Source organism: Pelmatolapia mariae, linkage group LG3_W (genome assembly GCF_036321145.2).
Source record: "Pelmatolapia mariae isolate MD_Pm_ZW linkage group LG3_W, Pm_UMD_F_2, whole genome shotgun sequence".
In the NCBI taxonomy this organism is placed as follows: Eukaryota; Metazoa; Chordata; class Actinopteri; order Cichliformes; family Cichlidae; genus Pelmatolapia; species Pelmatolapia mariae.
The window spans coordinates 80,932,661-80,947,851 of NC_086229.1; the positions used below are offsets into that span (position 1 = coordinate 80,932,661).

Here is a 15,191-nt window from a genome sequence, read left to right on the forward strand (position 1 = left end):
TGTAAAGCTTAACGTAGGAATGCTTTAAAAAAATTCAGAGATGAACTTACACACTTGCTTCACATCTCTGGGATAGGTTGCTTGGAGATTAAATGCTGGTTTGGCAGCATGTAGCGAGGCTCCAAATGCTTTCAGTGTGAAGCATCTCCAGACTGCTGACAGGTCTTGCAATACCAGCGAGATAGGATCGATACATTGTTTCTATCCTCTGTTTGGTATGTAGCCCTCTGAATTTTGTCAAATAAATGTTTGGGGCTTTTTTTGTTGTTTATTTTTTAATGAAAAATCAGAGTTTGCAAATTGATGATTCATCTCATAAGTTATTATGACACACGGATCTCCCCTACATAAACTGCCGTTTATTAGCTAAAAGTATCAGTATCGTTATTGGTATCGGCAATGATAGACCACTGAAACACATCATAATATAAGAAAAAGAAATGCAGTTCCAACCGTATGTACTAGATTTTCCATGAGACAGAAATGCTGCTTAAATAAATGAAAAATCTTTCAGATTGACTCTTTGGTCTTAAATTTTAAGAAATAAATGTGTAAAATTACAGGAAAAGATTCTGGTAGCTCGCAGCTCGCTCCCCAGACTGTGCTCTAATTATAAAAGAGAAAGTTTGTGTTAATTAATATAAATAAATAAACAAAACCCAAAAACAGACATTTCTGCCGTAAGTCGTTAAAAAAACCAGTTTTGTTATATATTACTTAATTACTGCGGTGTAATATTAATTACCACTGGGGAGGTTTTTATCAACTCAAAAGACTGAGATTTTTGAGAATACATTTAATAGCAAAAAGGTTTAAAGTCATCCAATGAGGTGGATTAGAGTCGGTGCCTGGCCGATTCTGGCCCCTGGGCCTTATGTTTGACACCCATGTTTTAATGAATCTGCCCAGCCTTCGAGGCTTTCTGATGTAAATGATCTTTCAACCTGTCACAGGTGACATGCAGCGCTGATTCCTAGCAGTGTTTTAGAAATCAGCTGTGATTGTTTGCAGTATAGTGCCATTTATTTGCACCTTTGGTTTGGTGAGTCTCAAATTACAGCTGGGATATTATTAGAATATTTGATTGGTGCTGTCTGGGAATATATATTTTGCATATAAAATACAGTTGGGGTAGAAGCAGAAATGAATATAACATAGAAATACTTACATAAAATGCAAATACTGCCAGATGCTGAGAAGAAGACAATGTGAAACAGACTTTGAAGCAAACTCAAATCAGACAGTTTAAAAGTTTAACTTATTTATTGACTGTGGCAGAGTTTACACAGGGGGTGATATCAACAGGGAAACTTCCAGAATCCTGAGCAGGCTATGTGTAACTCTGTTAGCAAAATAATGACATTGATCATTAATATTTAAAACCATTTTAATGACACATCATGATGTACAGTATTTATTCTTAAAAGTAAAAACAAAAACATTTAAAAAAAATGACAATAACAGACAACCAACTGTTTATAAGGTGGTAACGAGGTGATGTACTGTTTGGAGACAGTAACACTGACAAAACGACCGGAGGCTGCGCTGCAGGTGGCATAGCAGACGATCCAAAGATTTTAGGTGCAAAACAGGAGGGCTATGTGCAGAGCAGGAATAGTGTATATACTGGACAAAGGAGCTTTAAGATGGAGCTGCCACGTAAGAGGAGCAGAGATATTTGTGGATGAAGTGAGGAAGAAAAGACACCTTTGAATAAAACCAAGAAAATGTCAAATGTGTTAAAAGCATAAAGTGTTTCTTACTTATTTGCCTGCCCAAAGATTTAATAGAGACATTAATTAACTTTTTAACCAAAGCAAGAAATACATAGTTTAAATTATATTTACATAAAATGATGCTGCAGCCATGGAGTTTGAATTAAGATGACCTCCAAATTTTCAGCTTTACCTTAAGCTATATAAATTACCTGAACATCAGACAGAATTGCTTCAGTTAAAGGTCAGCATAAAAGTTTCCTTCATCACCTGTTTGACTCTGTACTTTCCTCTGTACTACTTCCATACATGTTTTGTCACCTTTCCCAGGGTTAAATAATGGAAAGATTTCACCTTTGAATGTAGCCGTGAAAGATCCAATTAGTGTTTTCTCTTCTACATTATAAAATGAAAGCTCACCACTGTCACGATCCAAATACACACCGACCGTCTCTGGTCTTGAATGGAAAGGTATTAAAATCTCAGGTTGTGTGCTAAACTGAAAACTATTTGCTCTTTTGGGAGACGAAGACAGAAACCAGAAACCATTAGATGTGTTTGGAAAAGATGTGGATGAATTATTGGGGATTTCAGCTGCACTTGTAACTCCTACCCACCAGGACTGTTTGACCTCTATGTATTTACTCCACATATAAACCTCCCAGTAGTGTTTTCCAGAAGAGAAGCCAGATGTTCCTTTGATAGCTGTGATACAGGTAACCATCTCTCCATCAGGAAATTCTATATGGGCCTCTCTCACTCTGTTGCCTGCAACCTTGAGGTATGGGTTGTTTCTGTCCTCAAGTTTAACATTTAAACTTGGAGGTTTTGAGTGACAGGAGAATGGTGGCTAAGCTGTCATCCCTGCTGGACAACATCTCCCACCCCATGCATGAGACTGTGACAGCACTGAGCAGCTCCTTCAGTGGCAGGCTGCGGCACCCACGGTGTGGGACGGAGAGATTTCGCAGGTCTTTCCTCCCCACTGCTGTCAGACTCCACAACAAAGACTTTAACTGATCATACACACACATCCACAAATGTGCAATAACACAAATGTGCAATAATCTTTCTGGCACCGTTGTATTTTTCACTCTGTTGTATATAGCATTTGTATTCTATTTTTATCCTATTGTATATTTTATTCTATTTTATTCTACTGTATATAGTATTCTATTTTTATTCTATTCTGTACAGTTGTGTACTGTATTTATTCTTATTTTATTTTATTCTAATTGTCCTTCATAACTTTTGCACTGTCCACTTCCTGCTGTGACAAAACAAATTTCCCACGTGTGGGACTAATAAAGGTCATCTTATCTTATCTTATCTTATTTACTGTTGAAAATTGAATCAGAAAGAGTGACAAAAGTCATGAAAGAGAAAAAACTGTGAAAATGTGAGATTGTCAACAAAATGAATGAAGTTATTACCATAATGATTTCTAGCTTCTGAAAGACGCCCATCTTCTGTAGGGAAATAGAGAATACATGTGTTTATTATATTATGTCCTAATGACATAACTGTCATGTGTTACAGTGATTCTTAGAACAAGGACAGCTTTAGTAACGTCTTACCTCTTGCTAAAAGTTTTTCAGTCTCTGTAGAGAAATACAACAGATAGTTTATCAGTATTTTTTTAATGGAAGAATCATTTGAGTCAGATTTCTTTGTCATGGCAGTACAACACTGTGCAAATGATTACAGAACGCCTTGTGTAGCTTTCCACAGTGATACTGATGGGTCAGTGTGGGATACTGCAATCCTATAACTTTTGCAATGTAGGAGGTGTATCTGATATCTCCATGTTGGTGTTGTTCCTGCATCATCATAAAACTGTAGGTCCAGGATCAAGATTGTAACCAACCAATCACAATGTTGTGATATCAGTTTTTGTAGTGTGGGGGGAAAAGAATAGACTGTCTTTGTTTGGATAAAATCCTTCTGAAAGACATGATAAGCATTTCGGGTGTTTTATTTATTAATTTTTTCTGTATAACAAATATATTATCAGGTTTGCTTTGCTGTTAGCCAAATTTAGGCTACTCCTGTTGGTTTCCTAGTGACAGTTTTTAAAGCATCAGCTAACTTCTTGACTAATGCTAACGAAGTGCTCAGACAATATGATTGGAGAGTTGCGATATTGATCCTGGACTGACATTATGATGATGATGTAAGCACAACACTTCCATGGGGATAACAAATCACAGGGAGAAGTAGGATCCAGGTTGTGTCAGAGGCTGACTTTGCCCCATCTTCAAGCAAATGCATCATTCTTTTATCCCATTATTCCACATATAACAAAACCACAGCTGATGTGACAAATGATTTGTTCAGTGTGACGTTCTTACCACTTAAGCCGTTTCCTGAAACACAAAATATTCATGTCAGGATTCAGTTTCTGCCCGGGCACACATTTATATAACTGAGAGCATTAATTTGAACTTGTCGTGTGCTCTTTCTTACCATCAATTTGGTCTCTTCCTGATTGGGTGTTCCTCACTAAAACACAAAACAAACATTTCAGGATTTAATTTCAGACAGCGAACACTTTCATATGACAGTGGATAACTTTAAAGTGTTATCTATTTAAAGATATTATATAAATGTATTCGGTACCTTTCTTTCTGTAGTACATCACCCCGAATGCAGCCAACACTAATGTGGCTACAAGAAGCAGTGCAAAGGCCACCCACCCACCTGGCGAGGACCCTGACTCTAAACAAAAAGCAAGAAATCTTGTATTTTAGTTTTTACTATATTTACAATCAAAAACAAATAAAGATAACAGAACTATTACATACGGAAAATTCTCTTTACCAGGTTCAAGAGTCTTACGAAGAGTTCCCAGGCTCACTTTGGCCTCCTTTACCTCTTTATCAGAGAGACCCACTGAGCAGGAAGGCTCAGAGGTGGAGGAAAGAAGAAGCCAACTGTGGACTAAAAAAAGTCCAGAAGACAGATTTCTGTACACCACACTTTGAGGTTTCACATTTTGCTTCTTGTCTGACCAGTGCAGCACAGGCTGTGGATACCAGCCTTCAGATTCACAGCTCACGTTCACCTTGTCATCTTCTCCCCACACTACTGACAGAAAAGGAGGACTTCCCGAAGCTAGGTAAAGGGTCCGAGGAGAAAGATGAAGAACATTTTAATGCGACGGTTTAGAGCAAAGCTTTTAACATCATATACATTTCCACCCCGAAGTCACTCACCTGTCATGAATAGATTAACAGGTGATCTGTCATAACCCTGGCTGCTGCTGACATAACAAACATATTCTCCTGCATCCTCAATTGTGACGTTCAGCAGCTTCAGGCTCACATCGCCTGAATTCAGCCCGCCTGACGCTGCATCCTTGAGTCCAAATGAGACTCAGCCAACATAGGCAGCTTCTTCATATTTGAACTTTTTTGACTGGTAGTGCATTACCGGGCTGTCAAAGCGATTAGCACGGTACCAGTGTACCTCCAGGTCCTCTGCATTTTGCTGTGGACTGAGCCAGCACGGCAATGTGACCTCCCGGCCACGAGTCCCAGTGACAGGAGACGTGGTGGTAACCACAAAGTTGGTTGAAGCTGTAAGATAAATAACACTGGCATCATTTATCTTTTACACTGGCAGAGTAAAAAAGATGGTTAAAGATAGAAAGATAAATCTTATTATAACTAAGTCAATTTTTGGTATCAGCAAAGTTTCGAGGTTTAGCAAAAGAAGTAACGACAACATGTGGCTGAATGTGAAGAAATCAGAAACATTAAAGGTACAAGCAGAATGAAACACTGAGATTGATGATAAATAGCAGAATGAATGTGTGTGTGTGACTTACTGGGAGCAGCAGTGCAGGAAGATATAAACAGCGTCAGGAGACACAAACCTGTCACCCGTCAATCTGTAAAAAGGGAGGTGTAAATTGTAAGGGGACGTTGTAATTTCCTCCCCATAACTCAAATCCAGCAACGCTTAAAAAACCAAAGTTTGATGTTGACAGCAGAAAGAGGGCCCAGGGTTAGTTGACAATTACCATGCTGCTAAACAACAAGACAAGTGATCATTGTTGACCTACACATCGTGTTTCTGTTGCTCCACGGAGAAATCTCTGTCACATAGTGTGAGATAGTGAGGGCTCACTTGACCGCAGTGGGACGAGAAAAAACAACAACCTCATTTTCTTCTGAGAGGGAGGAACTCTGAAAACAATATTTTATTGTAATGATCTCAGTACGTCTTTAAGTATAACATCTCCCGTCTTGGCCCATCTCAGCTGGTATTGGTGTCAGAACCATACCAGCGAGATAGGATCGATACTTTCTTTCTATCCTCTGTTCGGTATGTAGCCCTCTGAATTGTGTCAGATATTTATTTTTTTTAAATGAAAAAATAAAAATGTCCGAACGTTTTTCAAAATCCATGAAAAGCTGAAAGGTGTGTTTTGTTGTGTTAACTAACTATTGTGGAAAATAAAACTCACAGTGATTTAGTGGTCTTTAAAACGTGTTCAGAGTTTGCAAATTAATGATTCATCTCATAAGTTATTATGACACACGGGTCTGCCCTACATAAGCTGGTGTTTATTAGCTAAAGGTATCAGTATTGTAATGATATCGGCAATGATAGACCACCGAAACCAGGGGCGTAATTTCCAGTGGGGTCATGAGCCCCATAAATAGACTGTTGATTTTCTTTACTCGTTTCAGGTATTACCAGCAAAATAGTTGCATGTTTAATCATCTGGAAACTTACCCAGATATATTTATTTATTTATTTAGACAGAGATCTTGAAAAGAAAAGACACCTTTGACTAAAACCAAGAAAATTTTTAAAACATTTGTCCTGCACACACTCAAAACACTGTTATAAATAAAGGTTATTTTTCTACTAATTTAAATAATTTGCTTAGCATTATTTAATTAATAAGCCATGAGTTCAAAGGTTTTGCAGTAGGCTGTTATAATTGAGTTATTGCACTTGAATTCTGTAAAATATATAGCATAGTCCCATTCTGGACAGATGATGAACACTGTTGCTGCATGTGAGAAGATGTTAATAAGGCTAAACTGTAAAAACGAAAAGGCCAAAGACCACTGGGACAGTTTCTGTGGGTTTAAATCCAAAGACAAAGTGGAAACATAACCTGTATTGATCTTGAAACTGTGCACTAGACATTTGGCAAATGTATATTACCCAATAACTTACTGTACACATTTCTTTGCACACCGTACTCTATGTCAGTGTATTTGAACTGCCTTGTTCTGTGTTTATGTTTTTATATGTAATATAGTAAACTTTTGAATTATAAGAAAAACACACCCATTCTTTTTAGAGATTATGCAGAAATACAATCAAATAAATAAAATTATGTAATCTCTATACTTATATGACATAAATAATGAATGTCTTCATGTCACAACACCAATGCCCTGGTAAAGAAGGCCTAGCAGCGGCTGTTCTTCTTCCGTGTTCTGAGGAAGAATAACCTGGACCAGAAGCTGCTGCTGGCCTTCCATTGCTCCTCAGTGGAGAGTGTGCTCTCCTACTGCATGGGTGTTTGGTATGCAGGAGCCACTACTGAGAACAAGAAGGCTGTGGAGAGGGCAATTAACACTGCCCCAAAAATAAATAGCTGCCCTCTGCCATCCCTTAAGGGCATTGCCAGATCTTCCTGTCTCAGGAAAACCAGGGCCATCACAGGTGACCCCTTGCACCAGACCCACCACCTGCTTGACCTGCTGCCCTCTGGTTGGCACCTCAGGTCAGTCAGGTCCCACACCTCCAGACTCACAAACAGCTTCTACCCCTGGGCGACCCTCCCCACCCATCCACTAACTGATCTGAGCCATTGTCTGAGAAGCCCTTAACACTCAGGTCACTCACACATGAACTATATTCAGACCAAGTCCTTTGCACTACTTTCAAGCATGTTGCATCCTGTTCACTATCCTTCTATTGTTTTGTATATATTCCTCTTGTTTTGTATATATTTCTCCTGTTTGTTATTTATTTATGCCGTCTTAATATTTATATTTTATTCCTGTAGAATTTCGTTGTACATTTACAATAAAGAACTATTCTATTCTATTCTATTCTAATTTTTTACATATATAAGTCAATAATTGTGCTCAGATTCTTCTACATTAAAGCTGAACTAGTTGCCTTTAAAGTTACTTTTTTATCAGCCCCGCACTGTAACTGCATCCACCAATCGCAGCACGGCGTCCTTCTCGCCGATCCAATCAAGTGACCCTCGGACTGTGTTTGGGTGGTTTGCGAGTTTTCACGTGAGCGCGGTTCGTCAAGGTGCGCGCTAACAGCCGAGTAAAAACGGATGTTATTCGAAATTAGCGTCTAAAACACTGCGCAGCCGATGCAACAATAAAGGAAAGACACCTCAGAGTGTTTAATGTTTATATAAATAATTTCATGTTAAGTTTTTGATAAGATATGATAAGCGTACTGAAGAAAAAACCCGGCAGAACACAGTTTAATTGGGACTCAATTTGCCTTATTTTGAAAGAATTTACCGGAAGCCGATGCTTAAATAATGGGTACTTTGCGTGTTAGAGCTGTCACTGGTATCATAGTCCAGCTTTGCGGGTTTTTATGTGGCGTACTGTGCTTTATGTGCTTTGTTCTTGGTGAAACGACCGTTTATCATGGTTTGTGGGATCAGTTAGACTCGTGCATATGACTTAAGGTGCCAAATGTTTGTCCCTAACGTTAGCTAGCTAGCTACTCGGAGCTTTATGGGAGAGGTGAAAGTTAGCAAGTGTCGTTCACTGACTCTCGACTACATGGCGACCTAAAAGTGCTGTTTTGCTTTTTCAAAGTCCACGGGTGGAGTCATAATATCGCAGAGTTAGTGTTTTGTTAAAAGATGTCTCAACCTGAACCCGACGACACCACCCCGCTGTTCAGGGATGAGAGAAGCAGGTAAGTCCAGATAGCCGCCTCCCTAAATAAAAACAACGAGAGGAAGCTTGAGTATGAATACACTGTTACCCAACAGGTTGTAGAAGCACTGGATTTACTGGCCTTGTGTTGTGTCTGTTTTGCCGTATGTAAGCAACAGAGTTAAGCTACAAAGCAACTTAACATAGGTAGACTTTATTTACATTTGGTTGCTAAATAAAACACGCAGCTGCAGTCAGAGATGGTGGGTGCAGCAGCTTTATTCACCTTTATTCTTTAACCCAGTTTTTCTTTATCATACTGTGTTCTCGCTCCTATAAAAGGGAGACGCTGACCTGTCACTTGGCCATATATCTTGCTAGCTAGTACATTACTCATTTAGGTTACATTGTCTTGCTGGTATGTCATCCTTTATGGATAACTTTATGGATAATCTGTACTCCATGTCAGCAGCGATGACTCACAGGATGATGACTACAGAAGTCGATGGAGGTCCATCAGAGTCATGTACTTCACTATGTTCCTCAGTAGTGTAGGTGAGGACACGGGAATATAACACTTTTATCACGTTCAAAGTCATGATCTCTGCACTGTTACAGGAAAAACAGAAAAACTGTAGCTTCTGACCTGTGATGCCATTTGAAGAGACATGAAATAACTTCAGTCACTTCTAGCCTAAAAACATGTTCAGCATCTTCAACAGCTTGTGTGTCATTAATGTGATCTGTGCTCTCTCTCAGGTTTCACTATTGTCATCACATCACTTTGGCCCTATTTGCAAAAGGTAAGTAAGTATGACACAGTGTCTTTTGGGCTGAAGATTGTTGCCTGATTCAACTGATGTCAATAATACAAACTAAGCTCCGTGGTTTGTTTTTGCTATTTAAATGCAGTCTTGGGTGTTTAAAGAGGAAGTGAAAGATGCAAAGGATTGTTGGGGATTTAATTTAGGATATAGTGCCCTGCTCTTTGCCCCGGTCAAATGACTGAAAGATTAAGCACTTGTAAGCAGGGTTCCTATACGGGTGCTGGAGAATACTTGAATTTATGTAGTGTTTTCAAGGTTTACAAAGGTGCTTGGATTTTTAATTAAGTGCTTTAAACTGCTTTGAATGTAACTGCAGTCTGTTCATTATATACATGAACAGACTGCAGTTACATGACCCGTGATGTGTTTGGTCAGAAGGGTCCTTTGTAAGTGTGCATGCGCCATTAGCGTGCTGCCTGCTGTAACCCATAATTTCCTTCGGGATTAATAAAGTATTCTGATTCTGATTTTAATAGGATGATTCACTGTTTTCTGTTAGCTTGTCTTGTCCGCCGCTGTTCTGTCATGCCATTGTCTCCCCACAAACACTTCAGTCGTCTTTTGTGATTTTATTTTTCTCTTTGAACTTCTGCTATGGTTTTTTTGCTCATTCCATTGTGTTTAATTCAACTTCTGTCTTACTTAAGTTGCAGTATACTTAAGTTGCACCAAATGTTGTGCTTTTGAAGCTACAGTTCAGCAGTATATGTTCATGTATGCCACTTTAGTGTCCTAAAACTGGATTCCAAGTATATTTGAAAACCTGAAATGTTGTTACCTTTCTACATACACTTGTATGCAATGAAGAGGTGAAATAATGTGTATAAACCCTCCTTATGGTTGGACAATGTGTAGGACCCTGCATGTTCTGATTTTACTGTTACACTGAGACATTTTAGCCAGAACACGGTGGTCTACCAGTGAAGTTTTTCGTCACACTTTCCCTCCTATTCATGCAGCTTGGAAGTCGGTGGAATTATTGCCTAAACATGTATTCAGTTTAATATGTGGTGGCTTTGATCAACAGTGGGGTTTGATGTTGTACTAGGTTTCCTATGAGGTCTAATGTGGAGCATTCATTTCTTACAGACTGATGACAGTACTGATGCCAGCTTCCTGGGATGGGTGGTTGCAGCATACAGCATTGGACAGATGGTGGCCTCACCCATTTTTGGCTGGTGGTCCAATCATCGGCCACGCAGGGAACCACTGGTGTGTTCCATCTTCATTAACTTGGCAGCCAACATCTATTATGCCTACGCGTACCTGCCGAAGACCAATAACAAGTATCACATCCTCATGTCCAGAGTCTTTGTGGGCTTTGGAGCAGGTGATCATTTAAATATAGACCTAAAAGTTTGATATAATTTCCTTAGTAAGCAAATTGATCTGTTTCCTTTTATGATGATCCATGACACGTTTCAGTCTTTCCATGTCAGGTAATGTAGCTGTGGTGAGGTCCTATGTTGCTGGAGCTACATCACTGAACGAGAGGACGGGTGCCATGGCAAACATGAGTGCCTGCCAGGCCCTCGGTTTCATCCTCGGGCCAGGTAAGTTTGACAACAGGGAGCAAAGCTTCGAGTTTGCTGAAGAAAAAATCAGTTTTAATGTTTGTTTATTTTTCTGTGTATATGTCAGCCCTGCAGGCATGTCTGTCCTTCATTGGAGAGGAAGGTGTCACACTGGACTTCATAGCGCTGAAGCTCAACATGTACACCACCCCAGCGTTACTGGCTGCAGTCTTTGGCCTCATCAACATCCTGCTCGTCGTTATTCTGCTGAGGTGACTGAACAAATTCTTGATGTGACTTCTTGTTTGTTTATAACATAGTGTTGCCATAAACCTGATCTATGTACTGTAGTAAATCTGTCTTTACCCCTCAACTGGGCCTTTTTTTTTCTTTTTTTCTTTCTTTGTTTTTTGAGGCACTACCTAAATGAACTTTAGTGGTCACCAGGGTCAAAGATTTAAATCAGGACTGTTTGAGAGTTTAGTATTATTGATCTGTCAGTTTATGTATATTGTTATGTTTTTAAATGCCGTATAAATGTGAAGGTGCACAATTCTTTCAAATTCAGTCTTAAAGCACTATTTGTGCTTTTGATTTTTATTGAACATACTGAAAAAATATCCAAGTTTCTCTTCAGTAACCTAAAAAAAACCATCCTCTGTTAAGTTGAGATCAGGTGAATTGAATTTGAAGACCATCTGATTTTGCTGATTTGAGAAACTCATATTGCTTTTGCAGTTTGCTTTGGGTCATTATCTGTTTACACAGTCTGATCAGGAGCGTTTGGTTGAATCCGAGCAGAGAGTGCAGCCCTGCTGCTTCTATCAGCAGTCACAAAACACCACTGACAGTCATACATGTCTATGCCATAATATTAGCCCCACCATGTTAGATGGATGATGTGGTATGCTTCAGATCATGAGCTGTTTCTCTCCTGCTCCATACCTTTCTCTTCCCATCATTTTGATACAAGTTAATAAAAGTTAATCTTGGGTTCATCTGACCAAACATTTTTTTACAGAACTGTGCTCTTTTAGATGTTTGCTGGCAAAGTCTAGTGTGGCCTTCTTGTTCTTTAGGGTAACTGGTTGCTTGCACCTTTTAAATCCTCCATATTTACATTCATGAAGGTGATTGTAGACCTTGACAATGATACGCCTGCATCCTGAAATATTTTTGACTTGTCTTTAACATGTGAAGTTGTTTTTCCTTAACCATTTTTTGAAAAAAAAAAAAAAAAAAAAAAAAAAAGGATCGCTCTTCAGCAGAATAGTCCTGGAAAATTTCAGTATTTGACTGGTCATTTCATTATTTTACATAGACTATAAAAATACCATGGATATACTCTTTAACTAAAATGTCTGATTCTTTCCATCAGAGAGCATCACGTTGATGAAGATGGAAGGCACATTCAATCTATCAACTACACATCAGAAGGTGCATCTATTTTTCTTTAGCATTTACTGTATGCCAAGGAAAGACCACTTGCTGAAGTCAATTTACAGAAAAAATAAACTATTTGGACTAAAACATTTATTTATTTTTAAGTCATTTAACATACAGAGTGACATAAAGCAGTACTGCGCCGACTCTGAATGGCTAATGTTAAAGGAATCATACATTTGAATATGGAAATAAATGAGTCATGTTTTACAGTTTCTGATGGAAGATATATTTATGTTTTCTAGAGAGAGTTGATATTTCAGAAGAAACTGTTGAAAGCATCGATCAGGTGGCTGTCATGACATCCAACATCCTGTTCTTCATCATCATGTTCATCTTTGCCATCTTTGAGACGTATGTATTTCTTCAAAGACGTCAGACTCAGAGATGGTACATAAAAGCTGGTTCCAAGTAGGGCTGGGTATCGCCACTGATTTGTATTAGTTATTCAATTCTGATTCAGTCGAAATATTCTGCAGTCGAACAAAAACTGAAGAAAACCATTAATCATCTCAAGAACATTACCTGATGCTGCTGAAGTGAAGCAGAGCAAAGTTACAGAGGTTTTATTAGAGACAGAGCTAAGTGTTTTGCAATTTGGCATAATTTGTAAAAGTTTCAATTTCTGTGGTATTGAACAGCAGAAATTAGTCTTTCTTGTGGCAAAATACATTTATATTACAAATTGTTGCAGGATTTAATTAATCGATATGTCATTATTCAAACTAAACATTTATTTAGAGATAGATATCTATTTTTTATTTTTATTTTTTAATTAAACCCACCCCTTGTTCTACGTCCCAAGACTGAAGCCATTGCAAAGTGTCTTAAATCTGCATTCTGTCTGTAGGCCAGCAGGGTGTGACTCTTGTACTTGTGAAAAGACCTAAAGTTGTCCTGATGTCTATGGGAAACAGCCCTTTGACTTCCTTGGTCTGTACCCTCAGTCACACTTTCCTGATGAGTTTATGGTTTCAGTCATTAGTTTTAAGTCTCATTAAATGTAACAAAGAGATAATTTACAGAATGAACTTTATCTGTGATTGACAAGCTTGCCCTCTACACCTGGTTTCAAAACACAAGTATGGTGACAGTGCTCAGCCAGAGCTACGCCTGTCTTTTATATCCAGTCTATGGCAGTCTTTCTCTCTCTTTAAAGCCTCTTTTGTACTCTGTTGTGATTCTGTGTTTTTCTTCAGAATTACCACGCCCTTATCTATGGACATGTTTGCCTGGACAAGGAAAGAAGCTGTGCTGTACAACGGGATCATTCTCTGCTGCATCGGATTTATATCAATCTTGGTGTTTCTGGCTGTAAAAGTGGCTGCTCTTAGGTATCACCCCTCTCACTGCACATATAAATTACAGCAAATAAAGAATCGCCTTTCCTGAATTTCGTTTATTTCCTTCCAGATTCGGAGATCGGTCTGTGTTGTTAATCGGCTTGGTCATTATTTTCTGTGGCTTCTTTATTCTTCTTCCATGGGGAAATCATTACCCTAAAATCCAGTGGGCAGGTATTGATCGGTTGATTTAAGTAGTCAGATTAGTTTCCAGTTGTTGCCATTTTGACTCTTGACAGGTCAATGTGTAGTTGTTACATCTTTCCAAGCATCTGTTTAGATTTAAACTAATTTATATCCTCCTCTTTCACAGACATAAAAAACAACTCCTTTGTGACTCACATGCCTGACCTCATGCCAGCCCCAAACAGTACTGTGGAGCCAACGGGGTGTCCAATCGAACAAATCTGGTGCCAGTATACTCCTGCTATACACATAGCTCAGTTCTTCTCGGCGGACTTCCTCATTGGAGTGGGATACCCAGCCTGCAATGTGATGTCCTACACACTGTATTCCAAAATCCTTGGACCCAAACCTCAGGTAAATACTAACATGTGTGATGCTTTAAAATCATTTTGAATGTGCCCATATACTTCGCAAATGTCTAATTTTGAAACCTAAAAGTTAAACTCATGCACCTTGTTTTTTTTCATCAGGGTGTGTACATGGGCTGGCTGACGGCGTCGGGCAGCGGGGCACGAACACTTGGCCCGGTCTTCGTCTCCCATGTCTACACCCACTTGGGACCTCGCTGGACCTTCAGCCTCATCTGCGGCATGGTGGCAGGAGCCATCATCCTCCTCAGCTCGGCCTACCGCAGACTCATCGCCTTTTCTGTTCGCCATGGAAGGATTGTAGAGTAGCATTGATGGAAAGCAATCGCTATTTGTTATACTTGCTTTTAGCACAGTCTTGGCCATCATGGCAACCTTCTGTCGCTGCCACTTTGGAATGTGGGGACTGATAAGCTTTTAAAAGTTTGTAACTCAGGGTTTTGACTTTTTAACTCTTGGAAAGACAGTATTTGTTTTTTTTTTAATAACATGATCAAAGACCGCTGCTTCATGATTCACAAAGGAGCTAAAACTACAGTGATCACAAAGCTCACTTGTTGGGAAAGAAAACATGACAGAAATGTGTCTTTGAGTGATGAACATAATTACACATGCATTACATCATAGAACATTACATTTGAGAATTTTAACATTTCCTGCTAAACTTTTTCTTAATGGAAAAAATACTAATATTATTTTTCCTCATTCCATCAATGGCTTAACCTGTAGTTGTTTAAAACTGCAGGTTTTTGTCTATTGGAAAATATTCAGAAATGTCTGGGTGGGTGCGGGTGTGTATGGTAACAATAAACTGAATAATGAATAAACTGTTTAAGATTTTATCTCACCCTGTGCTGGCAGTATTGTAGTGTGTATATCTTATGATGAGGCGGGCTTCTTTATAT

At 38.9% G+C, this 15,191-nt stretch overlaps 2 protein-coding genes and 1 pseudogene across 4 annotated transcripts; 1 reads left to right on the plus strand and 2 right to left on the minus strand.

Annotated features, from left to right (window-relative positions):
• Window positions 1-1,953: 1,953 nt before the first annotated feature.
• Window positions 1,954-2,605, minus strand: LOC135932097 (erythroid membrane-associated protein-like). Its single transcript, XM_065470252.1, has 2 exons — window positions 2,601-2,605; window positions 1,954-2,509 (listed from the first exon to the last, which is right to left on the minus strand). The coding sequence occupies exons 1-2, from the start codon at window positions 2,603-2,605 to the stop codon at window positions 1,954-1,956; spliced, it is 561 nt and encodes a 186-aa protein (XP_065326324.1).
• A 1,544-nt stretch (window positions 2,606-4,149) lies between these two features.
• Window positions 4,150-7,222, minus strand: LOC134624025 (butyrophilin subfamily 2 member A1-like; annotated as a pseudogene).
• A 1,048-nt stretch (window positions 7,223-8,270) lies between these two features.
• On the plus strand, window positions 8,271-15,128 carry mfsd8 (major facilitator superfamily domain containing 8). Of its 3 annotated transcripts, none has more exons than XM_063464982.1 (12): window positions 8,271-8,645; window positions 9,075-9,160; window positions 9,365-9,408; window positions 10,522-10,762; window positions 10,872-10,985; window positions 11,074-11,218; window positions 12,325-12,383; window positions 12,635-12,743; window positions 13,589-13,723; window positions 13,803-13,906; window positions 14,046-14,272; window positions 14,389-15,128. In XM_063464982.1, exons 1-12 carry the CDS (start codon window positions 8,590-8,592, stop codon window positions 14,593-14,595), a joined length of 1,527 nt encoding a protein of 508 aa, XP_063321052.1. In that variant the 5' UTR covers window positions 8,271-8,589; the 3' UTR covers window positions 14,596-15,128. The 3 variants fall into 3 exon arrangements, with proteins under 3 accessions (XP_063321052.1, XP_063321059.1, XP_063321065.1); XM_063464989.1 differs by having other exon boundaries at window positions 9,078-9,160; XM_063464995.1 differs by lacking the exon at window positions 9,075-9,160.
• The last annotated feature ends 63 nt before the right edge of the window (window positions 15,129-15,191 follow it).

What these genes read in the sequence shown, in the direction of transcription:
- mfsd8 (XM_063464982.1), top strand. Translation starts at nt 8,590, where the DNA reads ATGTCTCAACCTGAACCCGACGACACCACCCCGCTGTTCAGGGATGAG. An exon ending in TTTGGCCCTATTTGCAAAAG is followed by an intron (nt 9,409 to 10,521) that starts GTAAGTAAGTAT and finishes CATTTCTTACAG; the next exon opens with ACTGATGACAGTACTGATGC. An exon ending in CTTTGTGGGCTTTGGAGCAG is followed by an intron (nt 10,763 to 10,871) that starts GTGATCATTTAA and finishes TTTCCATGTCAG; the next exon opens with GTAATGTAGCTGTGGTGAGG.